The sequence below is a fragment of the Caloenas nicobarica genome, chromosome 36 (genome assembly GCF_036013445.1).
Source record: "Caloenas nicobarica isolate bCalNic1 chromosome 36, bCalNic1.hap1, whole genome shotgun sequence".
Lineage (NCBI taxonomy): Eukaryota > Metazoa > Chordata > Aves > Columbiformes > Columbidae > Caloenas > Caloenas nicobarica.
In genome coordinates, this window is record NC_088280.1 from 472,376 (window position 1) to 485,305 (window position 12,930).

At 68.8% G+C, this 12,930-nt stretch overlaps 1 protein-coding gene across 3 annotated transcripts in view; it reads left to right on the top strand.

Moving 5' to 3' along the window:
* Positions 1 to 12,219, top strand: part of COL5A3 (collagen type V alpha 3 chain) — a 28,366-nt gene extending 16,147 nt beyond the window's left edge. For all 3 annotated transcript variants that reach the window (XM_065654961.1, XM_065654962.1, XM_065654963.1), the window contains 44 exons: positions 94 to 138; positions 245 to 298; positions 406 to 450; positions 555 to 608; positions 736 to 780; positions 995 to 1,048; positions 1,263 to 1,370; positions 1,731 to 1,784; positions 1,871 to 1,924; positions 2,120 to 2,164; positions 3,112 to 3,165; positions 3,297 to 3,341; positions 4,061 to 4,114; positions 4,274 to 4,327; positions 4,416 to 4,469; positions 4,552 to 4,659; positions 4,787 to 4,876; positions 4,963 to 5,016; positions 5,195 to 5,302; positions 5,390 to 5,497; positions 5,729 to 5,782; positions 5,888 to 5,941; positions 6,066 to 6,173; positions 6,277 to 6,330; positions 7,032 to 7,085; positions 7,166 to 7,219; positions 7,318 to 7,371; positions 7,531 to 7,638; positions 7,788 to 7,841; positions 8,039 to 8,092; positions 8,292 to 8,345; positions 8,446 to 8,499; positions 8,618 to 8,725; positions 8,845 to 8,898; positions 8,989 to 9,042; positions 9,149 to 9,256; positions 9,340 to 9,393; positions 9,567 to 9,602; positions 9,714 to 9,767; positions 9,897 to 10,137; positions 10,243 to 10,355; positions 10,497 to 10,565; positions 10,665 to 10,901; positions 11,461 to 12,219. In XM_065654961.1, the coding sequence (XP_065511033.1) occupies positions 94 to 138; positions 245 to 298; positions 406 to 450; positions 555 to 608; positions 736 to 780; positions 995 to 1,048; positions 1,263 to 1,370; positions 1,731 to 1,784; positions 1,871 to 1,924; positions 2,120 to 2,164; positions 3,112 to 3,165; positions 3,297 to 3,341; positions 4,061 to 4,114; positions 4,274 to 4,327; positions 4,416 to 4,469; positions 4,552 to 4,659; positions 4,787 to 4,876; positions 4,963 to 5,016; positions 5,195 to 5,302; positions 5,390 to 5,497; positions 5,729 to 5,782; positions 5,888 to 5,941; positions 6,066 to 6,173; positions 6,277 to 6,330; positions 7,032 to 7,085; positions 7,166 to 7,219; positions 7,318 to 7,371; positions 7,531 to 7,638; positions 7,788 to 7,841; positions 8,039 to 8,092; positions 8,292 to 8,345; positions 8,446 to 8,499; positions 8,618 to 8,725; positions 8,845 to 8,898; positions 8,989 to 9,042; positions 9,149 to 9,256; positions 9,340 to 9,393; positions 9,567 to 9,602; positions 9,714 to 9,767; positions 9,897 to 10,137; positions 10,243 to 10,355; positions 10,497 to 10,565; positions 10,665 to 10,901; positions 11,461 to 11,607 (3,318 nt within the window). In that variant the 3' untranslated portion in view covers positions 11,608 to 12,219. The remainder of the gene's footprint in view (positions 1 to 93; positions 139 to 244; positions 299 to 405; positions 451 to 554; positions 609 to 735; positions 781 to 994; positions 1,049 to 1,262; positions 1,371 to 1,730; positions 1,785 to 1,870; positions 1,925 to 2,119; positions 2,165 to 3,111; positions 3,166 to 3,296; positions 3,342 to 4,060; positions 4,115 to 4,273; positions 4,328 to 4,415; positions 4,470 to 4,551; positions 4,660 to 4,786; positions 4,877 to 4,962; positions 5,017 to 5,194; positions 5,303 to 5,389; positions 5,498 to 5,728; positions 5,783 to 5,887; positions 5,942 to 6,065; positions 6,174 to 6,276; positions 6,331 to 7,031; positions 7,086 to 7,165; positions 7,220 to 7,317; positions 7,372 to 7,530; positions 7,639 to 7,787; positions 7,842 to 8,038; positions 8,093 to 8,291; positions 8,346 to 8,445; positions 8,500 to 8,617; positions 8,726 to 8,844; positions 8,899 to 8,988; positions 9,043 to 9,148; positions 9,257 to 9,339; positions 9,394 to 9,566; positions 9,603 to 9,713; positions 9,768 to 9,896; positions 10,138 to 10,242; positions 10,356 to 10,496; positions 10,566 to 10,664; positions 10,902 to 11,460) is intronic.
* The last annotated feature ends 711 nt before the right edge of the window (positions 12,220 to 12,930 follow it).

Below are 12,930 nucleotides of genomic sequence, written 5' to 3' on the forward strand. Positions count from 1 at the left end.
GCAGCGGCGTGGCCGGGGGGGGCAGCGGGGTGTCCCCACAACACTGGGGGCTCCCCCAGTCCCCCCCCATCACCCCGTTCCATTCTCCCGCAGGGTCTCCCCGGCCCCCAGGGCCCCGTCGGGCTCCCGGGGGAGAAGGTGAGTGGATCTGGGGGGGGCCCCGAAGCTGCCCCAGCTCTGAGCGGGTCCTGGGGGGCCCCAGGGGTGTCACCTCTGTGTCCCCATGTGTCCCCCTCTCGCCCAGGGCCCGCCGGGGAAGCCGGGAATCCAGGGGGTGGCTGGGGCCGACGGGCCCCCGGTGAGTACGGGCGAGGGGCTGGGGGGGGTCACTCTGTCCCCTTGGGGGGGGGTCACTCTGGTCCCCAGCGCAGCGGGGACACCAGGGCAATGTCACCGTCCCCGCAGGGTCACCCCGGCCGAGAAGGACCAGCCGGAGAGAAGGGCCTCCAGGTGAGGGACTGTCCCCTCCCCGCCCCAAATTGGGGGGGGGGGGGGTAAGATCCCATTTTTCAGGGGGGGGTCCCCATTTTTGTCACCTCTCTCTCCGTCCCCAGGGCCCCGTGGGTGCCCCCGGTCCCGTTGGTTACCCGGGACCCCGGGGGGTGAAGGTAAGTGGACCCCCCGCCTCTGCCGGGCTCTGCATGGTGGGGGGGGACAGGGGGTGTCCCCCATGGGTTGGGGGACACACGAGCCCCTCTGTGTCCCCTCCGCGTCCCCTCTGTGTCCCCTCTGCAGGGAGCATTCGGCGTGCGGGGCCTGAAGGGCAGCAAAGGGGAGAAGGTAAGAGGTGTCGGGGAGGGGGGGCCACGGGACAGGGGGGCCTTGTCCCTGCTCTTGGGGGTCACTCGTCCTTGTGGGTGGGGGGGACACTTGGGGACAGCCCTTCTGGTGGGATTTGGGGCTCAGCTCCACACTGTGACCCCCCCAACACGTGGGGCTTGCTAATGCATTCTCAGCGCCGTCCCCCCCCTCAAAAAATGGGCCCTTTTTTCAGGGAGAAGATGGATTTCCCGGCTTTAAGGGAGACATGGGCCCCAAGGGGGACAGGGTAAGTGGGGTGTCCGGGGGGGGGTCGTGGGGGTCCCCTCATCAGGGCTGTGGGGGCTGCGGCTGCCACCAAGCTCCGGGGGCTTTGCTGGGTGCAGGACACAGCTCTGGTGAGGCGGGGGGACACAGCTGGGGACCCCAGGGAGCAGCCCTGTGCTTTGGGGGGGCAGCTGGGGACCCCCGAGCGTGCTCCCCGCTCCGTGTTCCCGTTGCAGGGTGACCAGGGCCCGCTGGGTCCCCGCGGCGAGGACGGTCCCGAGGGGCTGAAGGGACAGACGGGTCCCGTGGGGGAACCGGGTGCTCCCGGTCCCGCAGGCGAGAAGGTGAGGGGACTCCTGTGTCCCCCCATGTCCCCCCGTGTCCCCCTTGTCCCCCCATGTTCCCCCATGTCCCCCCGTGTCCCCCGTATCCCCCATGTCCTCCCATGTCCCCCCGTGTCCCCCCTATCCCCCGTGTCCCCCCATGTTCCCCCATGTTCCCCGTGTCCTCCTGTGTCCCCCGTGTCCCCCTGTGTCCCCACCATGTCCTCCCATGTCCCCCTGTATCCCCCCATGTCCCCCCATGTCCCGCATGTCCTCCCGTGTTCCCCATGTCCCCCCGTGTCCCCCCGTGTCCTCCCGTGTCCCCCGTGTCCCCCCGTGTCCCCATGTCCCCACAGCTCAGCTCTGCTCTCTCCCTTGCAGGGCAAACTGGGGGTGCCGGGTCTCCCGGGGTATCCGGGGCGCCAGGGCCCCAAGGTGAGCACGGGGGAGACTTTGGGGTGTCCCCAGGACCCCAAGTGCCACCTCAGCCCTGGGTTGTCACTTGTCCCCTCCCTCCTTAGGGCTCCACTGGCTTCCAGGGTCCCACAGGGCTGGCGGGCGAGAAAGGCAAGAGGGTGAGTCAGGCAGTGTCACACTGTCCCCCCCTCCCTGTCCCCCAAATCTGGCTGTGTCCCCCGCTCTGCTGAGCTCGGAGCCGGGAGGGGACCCGTCCCCACGGTCCTGCTGTCACAAACACGCTCGGGCTCGCTCTGTCCCCTTGGGGGACACTGCAGGGACTGCTGTCCCCAAAACCTCCTCTGTCCCCACAGGGCAAGGCCGGCCAGGCCGGGCAGACGGGCCAGCGGGGGCCACCAGTGAGTGACGCACTCCCTGCCCAGTTCCCCAGTTCCCAGCCCAGTTCCCCAGCTCCCTGCCCAGTTCCCCAGTTCCCAGCCCCACGCCCAGCCCAGTTCCCCAGCTCCCTGCCCAGTTCCCCAGTTCCCAGCCCCACTCCCTGCCCAGTTCCCCAGTTCCCAGTCCACTTTCCCAGTTCCTAACCCCATTCCCAGCCCAGTTCCCCAGTTCCCAGCCCCACTCCCAGCCCAGTTCCCCAGTTCCCAACCCAGTTTCCCAGTTCCCAACCCCATTCCCAAGCCAGTTCCCAAGTTTCCAGCCCAGTTTCCCAGTTCCCAACCCCATTCCCAGCCCAGTTCCCTACTCCACTCCCATCCCAGTTCTCCAGTTCCCAGCCCAGTTCTCCAGTTCCCAGCCCAGTTTCCCAGTCGCCAACCCCATTCCCAGCCCAGTTCCCCAGTTTCCAGCCCAGTTTCCCGGTCCTCAGTTCCCCAGTTCCCAGCACCATTCCCACTTTCCCACTTTCCCAGTTCCCAGCCCCATTCCCAGTTTTCCTGTTTCCCAGTTCCCATCCCAGTTTCCCAGTTCCCTGCCCCATTCCAATTTCCCACTTTCCCAGTTTCCCACTTTCCCAGTTCCCTGCCCCATTCCCAGTTTCCCACTTTCCCACTTTCCCAGTTCCCCAGTTCCCAGCCCAGTTTCCCAGTTCCCAGCACCATTCCCAGTTTCCCTGTTTCCCAGTTCCCAGCCCAGTTCCCCAGTTCCCAGCCCCATTCCCAGTTTCCCACTTTCCCACTTTCCCACTTCCTCAGTCCCCAGCCCCATTCCCAGTTTCCCACTTTCCCACTTTCCCACTTCCCCAGTCCCCAGCCCCATTCCCAGCCCAGTTCCCCAGTTCCCAGGCCCGTTCCCAGTTCCCCAGTTTCCCAGTCCCACCCCTCAGCCCCTCTTTGCCCCCCACCCGCAGGGTCTCCCGGGGGAGCGGGGGCTGCCCGGCCCCACGGGGAAACCCGGCCCCAAGGTAAGTGGGACCTTGACCTTGTCCCCGCTGTCCCCCCGTCCCCATCGCCCGCTGCGGGGGGGGGCGCTGGCAGTGGGGCCGATGTGGGGGGGGTCTTTGCTGTCACCCTCTGCCTCTTTCTGTCCCCACAGGGAGACCCCGGCCACGACGGGGCCCCCGGCGCGGTGGGCGAGAAGGTGAGGGGGGTTGTCCCTGGGGTGGGGACAATGGGGGCGCTGGGCGTGGGGAGAGGGACCAGTTCCCAACCCAGTTTCCCCGTTCCCAACCCCATTCCCAGCCCAGTTCCCAAGTTTCCCAGTTCCCAACCCCATTCCCAGCCCAGTTTCCCAGTTCCCAGTCCAGTTTCCCTGTTCCCAACTCCATTCCCAGCCCAGTTCCCTACTCCACTCCTATCCCAGTTTCCCAGTTCTCAGCCCAGTTCCCCAGTTCCCAGCCCCACTCCCTGCCCAGTTTCCCAGTTCCCACCCCATTTTCCAAGTTCCCAGCCCAGTTCCCCAGTTCCCACCCCATTCCCAGCACAGTTCCCCAGTTCCCAGCCCCACTCCCAGCCCAGTTTCCCATTTCCCAGTGCAATTCCCCAGTTCCCAGCCCCACTCCTTGCCCAGTTCCCCAGTTCCCAACCCCATTCCCAGCCCAGTTTCCCAGTTCTCAGCCCAGTTTCCCAGTTCCCACCCCATTCCCAGCCCAGTTTCCCAGTTCCCAGCCTAGTTTCCCAGTTCCCAGCCCCACTCCCTGCCCAGTTTCCCAGTTCCCACCCCATTTTCCAAGTTCCCAGCCCAGTTCCCCAGTTCCCAGCCCCACTCCCAGCTTTCCCCGCTTTTCCCCACCCATTCCCTGGGTGCTGGGGGGCCTTGGGGGGAGCTGCTGACCGGGGGGGGTTCTGTCCCTCCCGCAGGGTCCCCAAGGTCCCCAGGGCCCCAGCGGCTTCCCAGGCACCAAAGGTCCCCCCGTAAGTGGTGACAACTGCGCGTGGTCCCGGGACGACGCGGGGGGGACAGTGGCCACCACGTCCTCTCCCTCCCCTCGCTGTGCCCGGGGGGGGGTGCAGCAGAGGGGGGGTCCCTGACGCAGCCCGTGGCCCCCACCCTGTCCCCTCTGCTCCGCGCAGGGTCCCGCCGGGAAGGACGGTTTGCCGGGACACCCGGGCCAGCGTGGCGAGCCGGTGGGTCCCCCGCTTCCCTTCCCCGGGGTGGGGGGGGGACCCTGGAAATACGCGGCGTTCACCCCCCCTCCTTTCCTCACCTCTGCAGGGGTTTCACGGCAAAACCGGCCCCCCCGGCCCCACGGGGGTGGTGGGACCCCAGGTGAGGATGGAGACGGGGTGTTTAACTGGGGGGGGGGAGTGGAGGGACCCCCCCAAAAACTCACCCCGTGCTTTCCCCGCAGGGTAAATCAGGCGAGACGGGGCCCGTGGGGGAGAGGGGGCACCCCGGCCCCCCCGGCCCCCCCGGGGAACAGGGGTTACCTGGCGGCGCCGGCCGAGAAGGAGCCAAGGTAGGAGCCACACCGGGGGGGTGCCACCGCTCGCCGGGACCCAGAGCGAAGTGGGGGGGCTGGGGTGACCCCCACAGGGCTCAGCGGGGGGGGGCAAAGCTCTCTGCTCCTCCTGTCCCCCTTGCAGGGTGACCCCGGCCCCCCCGGCAGCCCCGGGAAGAGCGGCCCCCCCGGCACCCCCGGCTTCCCCGGCACACGGGGGGCACCCGGAGAGACGGTCAGTGCTGCTCGGGGCGCGGAAAGTGAGTCTGGGCCATGGCGGGGGGGGCACTTCTAACCATCCTCCCTGCCCCCCCCGCACAGGGTCCACCTGGCCTGAAGGGGGGAGAAGGACCCCCCGGCCCCCCCGGCCCCACGGTGAGTACAAAGCGTAGTGGCGTTTGGGGGGTTACTGGAGTTTTGGGGTGTCCCTAGGAAAAGCTACGCTCCTTGGGGAGCAATTTTGTGCCCCCTCCCAGCTTAAAATTCTTGTTTGGAGGGGAGGAAGACTGGAGGATCTTCCTCCCCCCCCCCCCCGTGTCTCTTTTCTCCCCAGGGTTCCCCCGGCGAGCGAGGCCCCACGGGGGCTGCTGGAGGCATCGGGCTGCCGGGCCGGGGGGGCGCGCAGGGCCCCCCCGGTCCCGTTGGCGAGAAGGGCTCCCCGGTAGGTGCGGGGGGGGGGCGTGCAGGGAGGGGCCAAACTGAATGTCACCCCCCAGCCCCTCAGCCCTTTCCTCTTCCCCCCTAACAGGGCGAGCGGGGTCCCGTGGGACCGGCCGGGCACGATGGCATCCAGGGTCCTGGGGGGCTCCCAGGGCCAAGTGGCCCCCCCGGCCCTGCCGGAGAGGACGGGGACAAGGTAAGTCGTGAGGGGGGGGCACACACACCCCCCTCCAGCGATGGCTCCTTGTCACTCCGGAGGGAACGGACCCCAGGGGACGAGTGTTGGGGACGAGTCCCCTCGCAGGGCTGGGGGACACCTGGGCTTGGGGGACAGGTTCCCCCTGAGTGGGGGGGGGATTCCCTGAGGTTGTCGTCATCCCCCCCCCTCGCCACCGCGGGCTCTCACCCCATTTTCCCCTCGGGACAGGGGGAGATGGGGCTCCCCGGCCAAAAGGGCAGCAAAGGTGACAAGGGCGAGGCGGTGAGTACGGGGGGGTGCTCTGTGCGGGGTGGGGGGGGCTCTCCAGGGGGTGGGGGGGGACATTGGGGGCTGCCCTAACCCTGTGTGGGTGCTGCTGTCCCACAGGGCCCCCCCGGACCAACAGGGATCCAGGGACCCGTGGGGCACCCCGGTCCCGCGGTGAGTAGCTGCTGAGCACCCTGAACGCCCCCCCCCAACTAAACTCCCCGTCCCCTGCCCCCCCGCCCCACACTTTGGGGTCTCTATGGGGCAGGCGGTGCTGACTCCCCCTTTCTGTTGTCAGGGAGCGGACGGGGAGCCGGGGCGCCGGGGGCAACAGGGCATGTTCGGGCAGAAGGGGGACGAGGGATCGCGGGGACACCTGGGCCTCAGCGGCCCCCCCGGCCTGCAGGTGAGGAGCTGGGGTGGGGGACAAGGGACACACGACTTGAGGCACCTTCTGCCTTGCCCTGGGGGGCTTGCAGACCCCCCCGGGTAACCCCTGCTCCCCCCAGGGCATGCCAGGCCCCCCCGGCGAGAAGGGCGAGAACGGAGACGTTGGCCCCATGGTAAGGAAACTCCCCCCCATCTGCGCCCCCCCCCCCACCGATTCTCCCTTCCACCTGGGAGCTGCACGGCTCAGCCCCCCGCTTTACATTCTGACCCCCCCTTTTTCAGTCTGACCCCCCCTTTGCAGGCTGACCCCCCTTTGCAGTCTGACCTCCCCTTTGCAGTCTGACCCCCCCTTTACATTCTGACCCCCCCTTTTTCAGTCTGACCCCCCCTTTGCAGGCTGACCCCCCTTTGCAGTCTGACCTCCCCTTTGCAGTCTGACCCCCCCTTTACATTCTGACCCCCCTTTTTCAATCTGATCCCCCCCTTTTCAATCTGACTCCCCCCCGTTTTCAGTCTGACCTCCCCTTTACATTCTGACCCCCTGCTTTGCAGCCTGACCCCCCTTTTTCAGTCTGACCCCCCCATTTCAATCTGATCCCCCCCTTTTCAATCTGACTCCCCCCCTTTGCAGCCTGACCCCCCCTTTACATTCTGACCCCCCGCTTTGCAGCCTGACCCCCCTTTTTCAATCTGACCCCCCCATTTCAGTCTGATCCTCCCCTTTTCAATCTGACTCCCCCGCTTTGCAGTCTGACCCCCCCCTTTACATTCTGACCCCCCGCTTTGCAGCCTGACCCCCCTTTTTCAATCTGACCCCCCCTTTTCAGTCTGACCCCCCCTTTGCAGTCTGACCCCCGCTCTGTGCTCCCCACAGGGCCCCCCCGGCGCACCGGGACCCCGTGGGCCGCAGGGACCCAGCGGTGCCGAGGTGAGTATGGCCCTGGGGGGCTCGGGGGGGTGGCTGTTCGGTGTCCCCGAGGGGGGGTACAGCCCATCCTCCTGCTTTAGGGCCCCCAGGGGATGCCGGGCGGCGTGGGCCAGCCGGGCGCCGTGGGAGAAAAGGTAAGGCCCGCTTTTGGGGGGGCGACGGGGGGCGGGCAGAGCTGTGTCCCCCCCCAGCACCCACCGGCGTCTGCCCTGTTGGTTTTTTGTCCCCCCAGGGTGAACCGGGTGAAGCGGGAGACCCCGGAGCCGCAGGGGAGCCCGGACCCCCCGTGAGTATCCCCGAGGGGAACGGGGGGGTCTTCTAGGGACAAAACAGAGTGGGGGGCAGATCCCGCTGTCCCCGGCCATGGAAAGCACATGCAGAGCTCCTGGGGGACGTTTTTAGTGTCCCCTCCCTGCTCTAATGTCCCCCCCCCGTCCCTCGGCAGGGTGTGAAAGGGGACGTGGGGGAGAAGGGGGACGCGGGGCCATCGGGGGCAGCGGGACCCCCCGGCAAGAAGGGGCCGCCGGGAGAGGACGGAGCCAAAGGCAACGTGGTAAGTGGAGCACAGAGAGGGGGGGGACGCTGCCCCGAGCCCCCGTGTCCCCCCCCGGTCACCCTCCGATCCCATTCCCTGCTGTCCCAGCAGGCGGAAGGTTTGGGGCTCCCTCCCAGTCCCACCCCCGTGTCCCCTTCTCCCCACAGGGTCCCATCGGCTTCCCGGGTGACCCCGGCCCCCCCGGAGACCCCGGCGTGCCGGTGAGCAGCCCCCCCTCGCCCCTTCGAGGTGACGCTCCGGTGTCACCTGCCGTGTCACCCTGGGATGGCGATGGGGTCCGGAGGTGCCGGGACCCCCCCTGTTCTCTCCCCAGTGCTTCTCAGTGACCTGACAGCCCGGGGGGGCCCAGGGGGGGCTCGAGTCAGGGGGGGGGTGCTCACTGTCCCCTGTGTCACAGGGGCTGGACGGAGCCGCTGGAGAGAAGGGTGACAGCGGGGACCCTGGTTTGCCGGTGAGTGGCACAACTCGGGGTGTTGTGGCTGCAGAATGTGTGTGTGGGGGGGTCCCATTCCCAGCGGGACCACCCTGGGCTGGGGGGGTTGTGACTGAGCCGTGCTGCTTCCTTCCCCCCGCTCCACGTGTCCCCCGGTCCTGGCTGTGGGACTGTTCCCTTGTCCCCTCACCCCAAATTCCCACTGGAATCGTTTCAGGGTCCCCCAGGAGCATCAGGGGAGCCGGGTCCCCCGGGCCCCCCCGGCTGGAGGGTGAGTAGGGGAAGGGCGGGGGTGACATGGGTGGGGGGACACCCAGCGTGGGGCGACGTGGGACGGCTGCAGCTCCCGCTGTCCCTGTCCCCTCATCCAGGGACCCGTGGGACCGACGGGGCGCGAGGGCCGGCAGGGCGAGAAGGGCGCCAAGGTGAGTTGGGACTCCCCCAAACCCCCGCTTTGAAAATCCGGGGGACAGGAGCAGACCCCCCCCCCCTGCATCCTCGCAGGGGGATGCCAGCCCCCCAGCTCTGTCCTCGTGTCCCCAGGGACAACCCGGCACCGAGGGGCCACCTGGGAAGACGGGCCCCGTGGGGGCGCAGGGACCACCGGGCCGGCCGGGCCCCGAGGGGCTGCGGGGGATCCCCGGCCCCGCCGTGAGTCGGGGGCAGCGGGGGGACGTTCCCCGTGTCCCCAGAGCCCCAGCTGGGGGACGTCCCCTCGGGCACGCGGGGCATTTCGGGGGGGCCCCTCTCCCACACCGGGTCTCTTCCAGGGTGAACAAGGCTTGTTGGGGGCTCCGGGCCAAGCGGGACCCCCCGGTCCCTTGGTAAGTTGGGGTGAGCGAGGTGGGGACACCCGGGTGACCCCGGGTGGGGACGTTCCGGGGCGCGCGACACCCTCCTGGGGACTCTTGCAGGGTCCCGTGGGTTTGCCTGGCCTCAAGGGAGACCCCGGCCACAAAGGAGACAAGGTGAGAGGAGGCGACGGTCGCACAGGGTCACCCCGGATTTGTCCCTGAGCCCCCCCCCGGTCATCGGATGCGGGGGGGCCTGTGGGACACTGTCCTTTGTCCCCAGGGCCATGCTGGCCTGATCGGGCTCATTGGGCCACCGGGAGAGATGGGGGAGAAGGGAGACCAGGGGCTCCCCGGCATCCAGGGCCCCCCCGGACCCAAAGGAGACCCCGTGAGTGTTCGGGGTCTTCCCTGAGCTTTGGGGGGGACACGAGGGACGGGGGGACATGGGGGTGACACTGTCTCTATCCACAGGGTCTGGCTGGTCCCACTGGCCCCACCGGCCCCCCCGGCCCCCCCGGGCTCTCGGTGAGTGTCTCCCTGTGCCGGGGGGTTCACCAAGGGTCTCCTGCCCACCCTTAACCCCCCTGGGGGTGTGGAGGGGCAGGGGGGAGCCCCAGCCCCAGGGAGGGGACACTGGGGGGCCGTGGGGTCACCACGTGCCCAGCCAGTGTCCCTCTCCTCTTTTCTTGTCCCCGCAGGGTCCCTTGGGGCAGAAGGGCTCCAAAGGCTCCCCGGTGAGTGCTGGGGAGGGACGGGGACAGCGGGGGGGGGGACACAAATGTGCTCCCAGGGGACAACCCGGGGCCTGTCCCAGCGCCGCGGGGCTGAGTCCTCTCCTTTCACAGGGTGCTCTGGGTCCCCGAGGTGACACCGGCCCCCCCGGCCCCCCGGGACCACCGGTGAGTAAGGGACGCTTTGGACAGACACCCCTTCACGTCTGTCCCATCCCTGGGGGGGCTGTAACGTCCCCTGTCCCCCCCACCCTCCTGCCTGTCCCCCCATCCGCCGCTCACCCCCGTCCCTCCCAGGGCCCCCCGGCCGAGCTGCTCGAGCCTCTGCCCTCGAGCCGGAGGCAGCGCCGAGCGGCCCAAGGGGCCGGGGGGGAGCAGCAGGGCCCCCCCCACGGTGGCGAGGGGCTGGAGGAGGTTTACGCGGCGCTCAGCTCCCTGCGCGGCGACGTGGAGCGGCTGCGGCGGCCCCTGGGCACCCCCGAGAGCCCCGCGCGCGTCTGCCGGGAGCTCCAGCTCTGCCACCCGCAGCTCCAGGACGGTGAGGGTTTTTTTGGTGGGGGGGGGACAAACACACACAGCGAAATGCCCTGTGTGACGTGCCCCTGGGCGAACCCCTGTCTGTCCTTCTGTCTGTCCTTCCCAGGTGAGTACTGGATCGACCCCAACCAGGGCTGCTCCCGCGACGCCTTCCGCGTTTTCTGTAATTTCACCGCCGGCGGCGAGACGTGTCTGTTCCCCGATAAGAAATTTGAATCTGTGAGTTTGAAAAGATCCAGGTGTCCAAACCCCCCACACCAGCCCTCCCTGGGGGGCGCACGATGGGGGCGGCTTGGGACTCGCTTCCCCCATCCCTCCGAGCTTGGAGAGGCTTTGTCCCCGACGCCGTGTCACCCCCAGGTCCGCCTGGCCGCCTGGAGCAGAGAGAAACCGGGGACGTGGTACAGCACCTTCAAACGGGGCAAGAAGGTGGGGGCTCCGCGGGCCGGGGGGGCCGCCGGCGTCACCCCTGTCCCCCGGGCAGGCGGGTGTTGTGTCCCAGCCCCTCTCCCGTCCTCCCCACCCCAGTTCTCCTACGTGGACGCGGACGGGAACGCCGTCCCCGTCACCCAACTCACCTTCCTGCGGCTCCTGAGCGCCGGCGCCCGCCAGAACTTCACCGTCCTCTGCCAACACGCTGCCGCCTGGTACGACGCCCGCGCCGGCACCTTCGCCCGCGCCCTGCGCTTCCGCGGGGCCAACGAGGAGGAGCTGGGCCACAACCACCCGGCCGCCCCCGTCCGCGCCCTCCACGACGGCTGCCAGGTGGGTCCCCAAGTCACCAGGACCCCACGTTTCCGTCCCCGTGTCCCAACCTGCGAACGGGTCACCGGGCGCTGCATACGCCACGTTTCCTTCCCCGCCGCCTGCGTGTCGCAGAATCACAGAATCCCGGAATGTCAGGGAGGGGAAGGGACCTCGGAAGCTCATCCAGCCCGATCCCCCCGCCGGAGAAACACCCCGATGAGGTTACACAGAACCAGGCGGGTTGGAATGATCCAGAGGAGGAGACTCCACAGCCTCCCTGGGCAGCCTGGGCCGGGCTCTGGCACCCTCGCCGGGAAGAAGTTTCTTCCCATCTTGAAGCGGAACCTCCTGTGTTCCAGTTTGCACCCGTTGCCCCTTGTCCTGTCGCTGTTGTCACCAACGGCTCCATCCTCCTGACGCTCCCCCTTTCCATATTGACAACCATTAATGTCACCCCTCAGTCTCCTCTTCTCCAGCTCAGAGCCCCAGCTCCTGCGCCTTTCCCCACAAGGTAGACGTGTCCCCCCATCGCTCATCCCAGGCGCCTCACACATCAACATTTGTCGCCCCCCCGCAGGGACGCCGGGGCCAGGAGCGCACGGTGCTGGAGGTGACATCGTCCCGCGTCGAGCGGCTGCCCCTGACCGACGTGGCCGTCCTGGATTTCGGTGACACCAACCAGAAATTCGGCTTCGAGCTGGGACCTGTCTGCTTCATGGGCTGAGTGCGGCCCCGGACGCCGCGTGGGGAGGGATGGTTTTTTTTGCGGGGGGGTGGTTTCCGCTCCCTCTGCCACCCCCCCCGCGCCAGGGACAGTGACCCAGGGCCTGCTCTGGCAAACTCAGGACTCGGAGCGGCCGCGGTGCCGTCTCCTCCTGCCCCCCCTTATTTATACTGCCGGCTCCGGCGGGGGGGGGACGCTGGGGTAGGGCACCCCAGACTGGGGGAGGGTTTTAAGCCGGGTCCCCCCCCCCGTGGTGCTACGACGCCCCCCGAGAACCCCCTTAGTGAAGCACTGGATGTGCCCCCGGCACCGTGATGCCGCCAGTCCCGGCCCGATGCCCGGGGGGGGGCTTAATCCAGCCCCCCCTGCCAAGGTGTCCCCTTGACCCCAGGCCAGGACACGAGCTGGGGGGACTCGGGGGGGTGTTAAATCTGCTCCTTCACCCCCTACCGCTCTGCCCCTCCGTGGGGGGAGCAGGCGGCGGGGGGAGCCCCCGTGTCCCTCTGGGGGGGTCACGGCGCAGCCCGTCCCCCGCAGCAGAGGGGCCGTGGTTGGGGACGCCGCGCGGCTCAGCCCCGCGCCCGGTGCTGTCGCAGTTACTGTACGATAAACCGACTGTATCGAACGCGGCTCCCACCCCAAATCTTTGCAGATTTTCATGAAAACGGGCAGGCGGGGGGGGGGGGTCCCTGGCCCCCCCCAAACTGAGGGTTGCGACGCCCTGAGGCTGCCGGCCTCGTGTCCCCACTGTCACCGGGGCGTGCGAGGCCATCGTGCGCGGGGTGTGAAGCCGCTGCCGGCCCCTCCTGCCCCCCCCAGACCCAGAGAGCTGCCCCCACCCTGGGCACCCAGCTCCGTGTCCCCATGGGACAGTTTTGGGGGGGGACAGGGAACGCTCTGTCCCCTGGCGGGGCTGCAAGGGCAGGGTTGGGACCTGGCCATGGGGCACCGGTGGCAGCTGGACCCGGGTACCCCCCACCCCAAACACCCCAGGGCAGGAGAGGGGAACAGGGGGGCCCCCCCCAAACCTCCATCCCCAGCCACCCTGGAGAGGGGACCCGAAGCAGGAGAGGGAACCCGGAGCTGTCCCCTCCAAAAAACCTCCATCCCCAGGAACCCTGGAGTGGGGGGGGACCCGGCGCTGCCCACCTAATTCCCCCCCGCAAAACGTCCTTCCCCCGGGGACCCAGCGAGGGGACCCGGGGCCGCCCCCCGATGGGACCGTCCGAACCGCTGCGTCCCCTGCGCATCCCCGGGGCTGGGCTGCGCGTACCCGGGGGACACGGGTACCGGGGGGACACGGGTGCTGGGGGGGGACACAGA